Source organism: Triticum aestivum, chromosome 2D (genome assembly GCF_018294505.1).
Source record: "Triticum aestivum cultivar Chinese Spring chromosome 2D, IWGSC CS RefSeq v2.1, whole genome shotgun sequence".
Taxonomy (NCBI): domain Eukaryota; kingdom Viridiplantae; phylum Streptophyta; class Magnoliopsida; order Poales; family Poaceae; genus Triticum; species Triticum aestivum.
In genome coordinates, this window is record NC_057799.1 from 147,772,100 (window position 1) to 147,778,355 (window position 6,256).

Below are 6,256 nucleotides of genomic sequence, written 5' to 3' on the forward strand. Positions count from 1 at the left end.
ATTGCTACGTTCCCCAACATGGGCCGGCCAAGGTGGGGATTCCCTGTGTGAAACATTTTCTTTCACTTATACAAGTTTAGCACAATGAATTTCTGTGTTATTTCACACAAGGAATTTACAAGCTAATGGAAATCTGTAGGTGGCATCGGTGGATAATATTTTGCAACTTTGGGGGCAGTTTCGATGGCGTACCACCAGAATCAATAGTTCCTTTGTTATTAGATAGAGATTTCAGAGTAATTGCATCAAACGAATATTTTTTAGGCCATAATCTTTTTAGGCAATTTCAAGCTACACCCTTCCTAGTGACGGGTCGAACGGGTTGAACGGGCTTTGCAAATTAATCCTGATATGTGTCACTCACTGCGAGCCCAATGTCTTACAGGCTTGGCCCAGCGAACCGAAGCTTCCAGAAAGCGAGACCGACCCATTTTTTTACTTCATTTTTTGTATGGTCAGAGTATTCATGAATATGAAAGAGATTTTTTTCGCAAATTGAAAAATGTTTACCTATTTTATTTTTTTCTTAATTTCAAATATGTTCAAAAATTCGATAACAAATCACTAATTTTAAATTTCAAAATTTTAATTTTTTATGAATTTGTTAAAATTTGACTATGAATTTTAAAACATGTTGGTGAAATTTAGATAATGTTATTGATTCAAAAAAAATATAATTAATACAAAAATGTTCATGAATTTGGAAAATAATCACAAATTTAGAAAAAAGTTCACAATTTAACCTTCGAGAGTTTGAATAAGTATCACAAATTTAAAATATCCATGACTTACGTAAAATTAAATAAATAAATGAGAAAAAAAAAACAAACTAGAAAAGGAAAAATGAAAGAAATAAAAACATAAAAAAACAAAGAAAAAAATGACAACAGAAAAAAGGAAAACCAACCCGGAAGCTTTCCAAAATCGGATGCGAAGCTTACTAAACCCATCAAAAAATAAAAAAGGATGTTACCCATCAACATGTTGGCGAGCATCCCTATGATGCTCTGGTGCACAAGGTTCTTCTTGGCGTTGCTCCTATGGCCTATACGCGAGATGGACAGTAGTGGGGGTGGGGGGGGGGGGGGGGGGTTTGTTTTCCTCAAACTTGAGTCTAGACTGAGTGTGTTGCGTGATCTTTTGTCTTTCCTTGGCTTCCACTTGTCGATGGATTCGCAAAGGGCAATGTTGCGGGCGAACATGTTGTGCCAGAGCTCCACGTCTTTAGAGCAGCATGTTACAGAACTATGTGTATTACATGGCAGTATGGATCGTGACCAATCACCAAAATTTCCTGACACAACATATTAGGGAGATGGTTGTCTAATTTTATTAGGTTGTGATGTTCTATGTACCAAAAAATAGATTGAGCCGTGAAATGGCCGAAAACGTGATAACTCGGGGAGTACACGGACTTCCCTAGGATATAGAGTGTTTCCTACAAAACAGGTAGTTTAGGCAATTGGTGGGCCCATGTCGGCTTTACGGTTTTTTAGTTTGTCGCTTAACATTTTGTTTTCTTATCTGTGTTTTTTTGCATGTTTTTTTTTGTTTTTGTTTCAATATTTACCCTTTTAATTTTTATTTTAGCTCATAAATATATTTGCAAATTTATGACGAATTTTAATTTATGAACAGAAAAACCAACTGTAAGAGATCAAACGGATCGGCCGAGCGAGGGAGCAAACGTATTGGGTCGCGGCCCAGTTGCACGATGAAGGCGTGGAATAGGAGGAGCTCCCGAATAAGTGGGCGTTTCCTATTTAACACGTGTTGCATCAAACATCCCACATAGAGCTAGCAAGGTGAGTAGCGGAACAGGGGCGACCCATTTAGCTTGGTTTTGATTCCCAGTTTTCCTGGTTTTAACAACCTTCTATAAAATTGTGGTCTTATTTCTTGTTCTATTGTTTGCTTTACCTGTTTTATAGGTTTTCTTTTAGGTTGTTTCCATTCTTTTCTTTTCTTTCTTAGATTATTTTTTTCTCAACAAATATAAAAACAATTCTTAAGAAGTTTGTGAAATTTAGAAAATGTTCAGTCAAATATTTAAAATGTTCACATTTTTCATTTATAAAATGTTTCCAAAATTTTCAACAAGTTCATGTATTTTTAGATGATCGTGTATTTTTCTAAAGAAAGTTCAAATTTTAATAAGATGTTTGCAAAAAGTTTCCAAACAATCCACATTTTAAATTTACAATTTTAAAACTTTTGTGTTGAAGTTGGGTTTTTCGAGAAAACTGATTAGAAGCGCTACAGTACAAAAAGAAAATCAGTCGGCTCGCTTAGCGTAAACGCTCGTGTTGTTAAATGGGCTTGGCCGCCCGCGCGACTTGTTTGTTTAGTGGACATTTTGACGCACAACGTGTCAAATAGGAGGCCCGCATAAGGGTAACTCCAAGGCGGTTCACCAAACTGCTTCTAAATGTTCGGACCATTCCCAGAATTTTTACGATTCAACGTCGGTATTCAAATTTATACGGACCGGTCAGTATGTCCAAAATCCTACAAGCCGAAACTAAACGTATGGAAGGTTGTGGGTGTTCGTACCTCCTCCATGCCCGGTCCACCAAAAAAAAACATCCAGAACCCGCGTACTTGGACATCCACCACTCTTTTCTCGTCATTCCGCCCTTTCTATTCGGACCTATTCCGCCATCCGCCGTCATCCACATAATGATTCATCAATGATCGGGCACCTGTTCAAAGACACACCCTTTATTGAAATCCGTGTTATGTTCGAGAGTCTCTAAGGAGTATTGAATTTCGTGTTATGTAATATGCAGTCCGAGAGTCTGTAACAAGCCGGCGCATGCCCTGGTGCCGCGGGAGTCCGTGGCATCCACTCTGAGGTGGTTGATGGACTTCCGTAATAATTCATCTAACCGGCGACGATTTAGTCGTCCCGTAAACACAATGTCAGCGTTTCATCAACAAGACAAAGGGAAATTCGCCACATCAAAGCCATGATGTAGAAACGAAGTGAGGTTCGCCCCCAAAGACATATCCGGGAGACGTCGTTCGAACAGCAAGGCCGCGCTTGGCTAAATGCCCCATCATCCACCACCCAACGGACGCACCAACAGCACCATCTTAATTTCTGTGGCCTTGGACGCGTCAGGTTGCCGGACAGTCTGTGCGCAATGCAGGGTGTGAGTTGTCCATCGATCGTCATGCTCCCCACGCTCAAGGAACAAAAAAAAGTGCCCATATCCAGTGTATCAGTTGGGTCTCCCGTCTAGGTCCAGCTTATTTTCTTTCCAGATGTCTCCAGCTGATTTTGGTACTCTTCCAGGTTTTTTCCCCAGAAGCCGGTTCTTCAACGAGTCTACGCAATAACTGTACTCCACTTGTAGCCATGCCCCATGCGCAGCGCCTCATCTTGCGTGAAGTCCCAGTGCAAAAGTTGGACGGTGGAGTGGATAGATGCAATCTGAACAAGTTGTTCTTTTTAAACGAGTTGGGTGCAAGCATTTGATTTCTTATTTCAGAACATGTACTCCTTGGCTCAGGGGCTAGCCGTCTCCTCTGCCTTAATTCGTGATTGTTTCTTGCGTAATGAAACCTTTCTGCGAGTTGGATGCTACTTGTAGAAACAGGGCCCGGTTGCTTCGTTGAGATCCTCATAGCAAATATGTACAAGTAGCATTTTGTGTCGGCGTCTTTCTTCTCGGTAAAAATAGAAACAAAATGCGTCAAGGTTCTGAAGAGAACACGCTGGCTCATTCCTCATTTGTATTCAGGTGAACAGTTATTAATTGCCATGAGCCCATGATGCCTTCTCAATAAGAATACTGTACTACTGGAATGCAACAATAAGAATACAGACTGGCCCAGACGAATTCCGTCGAGACCATGCATGATCTTTACACATTTTGCTCGCTTGCTTGCTGGAGCACAAATCAAACAATCATTTGGACTCAGCGTCGCCCTTCTACTACTAGCTAAGTAGCGAACCATTAACAACAACACGGAGAAGTTAACACTGCTACATTATCCGGTCAAAGGCGCTGCTAGCTGAGCGTGCCGGTGGTGTCGTCGTCGATGCCGTGGAAGAAAGGGTCCCGCAGGAGGTCGGCCGCGGAGGGGCGGTTCCGCGGCTTGCCGATGCAGCGCTGGATGAAGGCCCGCATCTCCGGGTCCCTGAGGCGGCGGAGCGCGGCGGGCGGCACGCCGTTGGTGACGCTGTGGTAGATCTGCACCACGCTCTCGCACTCGCCGTAGGGCATCTCCCGCGTCACCATCTCCAGCACGCACATCCCGTACGAGTAGATGTCCACCGACTCCGTGTACGTCTCCGAGTAGAGCTCCGGCGCCATGAACTCGGGCGTGCCCAGGATCGTGTGCGCCGTGTGGTCCTTGTCCACGATCGCCGCCAGCCCGAGGTCGCCGATCTTCACCTGCACCACCAATCCCCGGAGCGAGCCGTCAGTCCAACAGATCCCGAAAGCAACAGCTAACAGCTAGTGCTCGATCGGGGCAGGATCGTAAACGCATGCAGGTGCAGCAAGCAAGCAAGCAACTGAACAAGTTAGCGTAGCAGATCGGAGTGCGACTCAGCTATGTATGTTTGAAAGCAAAACAAAGTGCATCTCAACGTGCATCAGTTGTGTTTCTCCTTTACTCGAAAGCTAGGTGCAGCTCACGCAAGCATATATCCTAGTAGTAGGTCCAGTTCTCGCGATGCTTTTGGAGACACGGAGAGCTACAGAGGTCTACACTACAGCTAGGTCGTCACAGAAAAGAAGCGCAAAAGGTGGGAAAAGCGCCCGTCCGCGGATTAATCGCCGGCCTAATGCACGGGTCGGTGTTCAGATCAACAGGCATTAAACTACATCGTGTGCTACTGTCCTACCCCAAATTGCCCATTTAGGCAAATAAAAAAAACTAAGATAGTAACAAGTAAAAATTATGTTTAGCACTAAACTACATCGTGTGCTACTTTCCTACCCCAAATTGCCTGTTTAGGCACAAAACTACGATAGTATTGAGAAAGTAGTAAGTAAGAATTATGTTTATCCCCAATTCAGAATCTAATTAAAACCGAATACATGCAGTATCTAGGAGTATTCCAATCTAATTAAAACAAGATTAAATTAAATTCTTTTTAGAAACGATTAAATTAAATTATGCGAAACGGCGTGGTGCGCGGGAAGGCGAGAGTCTAGCATACGCAGTTCTAAATATAAAATTTGGGAGATTGCAGATATTGAATTGTTCAATCAATTGAAGAACTGTGCGAGGAAAGGCAATTAGATTGATGGGCGCAGGTATAGAGGTGTTTGTTACCTGGCCGGTGTTGCCGTTGATGAAGACGTTGCTGCAGTTAAGGTCGCGGTGGATGATGCAGGGGTCGTGGGTGTGGAGGTGGTCGAGGCCCTCGAGGATCTGGCGCGCCCACTTCTTGAGCGCCTTGAGGGAGACGTGCTTGTGCCGGTCGCGGTACTCGCGGAGGCTGCCCGAGTTGCAGACCTCGGTGATGAAGTTGAGCACGCCGGCGTCGCGGTCGAGCCAGACCTTGTGGAAGCCGATGATGTGGTCGTGGTGGAGGGAGCGGAGGAGGCGCACCTCGGCGTGGAGGCGGTCGACCATGGAGGGGTCGCGCTCCGCCAGCGCGCGCAGGCGCACCCGGTTCCACGCCACCTCGATGCCCTCCTCCTGGTCGAACCCGCGGTACACCTTCTTGACGGAGCCGAGCCCCAGCACGGCCGCGTACCGCCCGAACCGCCCCGTCGGGTCCACCTCCTGGAACGCCTCCTCGTCGCACGCCGCCGCCATGGCCGCCTCCTGGCTCCTGCCGCCGCCGGTGACGGGGCGGTGCTGCTGCTGCGCGCGGCGCTGCGGCGTCGAGTTCGGGGGCATGCGGAAAGCGGGCGGGAGGCGAGCGAAGCTGAGGCCGATCGGGGCGGACGCTATATATAGGGGAGGTGGTTGTGCGGTGCGCGCGGCAGCGGCCTTCACCGGGAGGAGCCAGCCGAGAGCGGCACGGGCTCGGTGGCGTAGTTGTTGCGTATTGCTACACGTGCGCGCGTACGACAGTATGGGGGCCGGTATGACTCGGATTGTGCGGGCCGACTGGCTGTTGGGCTGGGCCACGTTGGCGTGCCGTGTGGATCGGAGGAGGTCGGCGCGTCCGTCGGCTGGGCGGTTCGTCTGGTTCACGACGCCGCGTGGACTGTGGAGGAATCCCGTTTGCTCGTTTCTGTTTGTTTACTCGAGGATTTGTTTGTTTGTTTCTGCGCTGATGGTGATC

General features: G+C 46.7%; 1 protein-coding gene across 1 annotated transcript; it reads right to left on the reverse strand.

Moving 5' to 3' along the window:
• Positions 1 to 3,806: 3,806 nt before the first annotated feature.
• Positions 3,807 to 5,991, reverse strand: LOC123052271 (probable serine/threonine-protein kinase WNK5). The gene is made up of 2 exons (XM_044475400.1): positions 5,293 to 5,991; positions 3,807 to 4,403 (listed from the first exon to the last, which is right to left on the reverse strand). The coding sequence occupies exons 1-2, from the start codon at positions 5,863 to 5,865 to the stop codon at positions 4,017 to 4,019; spliced, it is 960 nt and encodes a 319-aa protein (XP_044331335.1). The 5' UTR covers positions 5,866 to 5,991; the 3' UTR covers positions 3,807 to 4,016.
• Positions 5,992 to 6,256: the final 265 nt, after the last annotated feature.

What these genes read in the sequence shown, in the direction of transcription:
- LOC123052271 (XM_044475400.1), bottom strand. Translation starts at nt 5,865, where the DNA reads ATGCCCCCGAACTCGACGCCGCAGCGCCGCGCGCAGCAGCAGCACCGC. An exon ending in TCAACGGCAACACCGGCCAG is followed by an intron (nt 4,404 to 5,292) that starts GTAACAAACACC and finishes TTGGTGGTGCAG; the next exon opens with GTGAAGATCGGCGACCTCGG.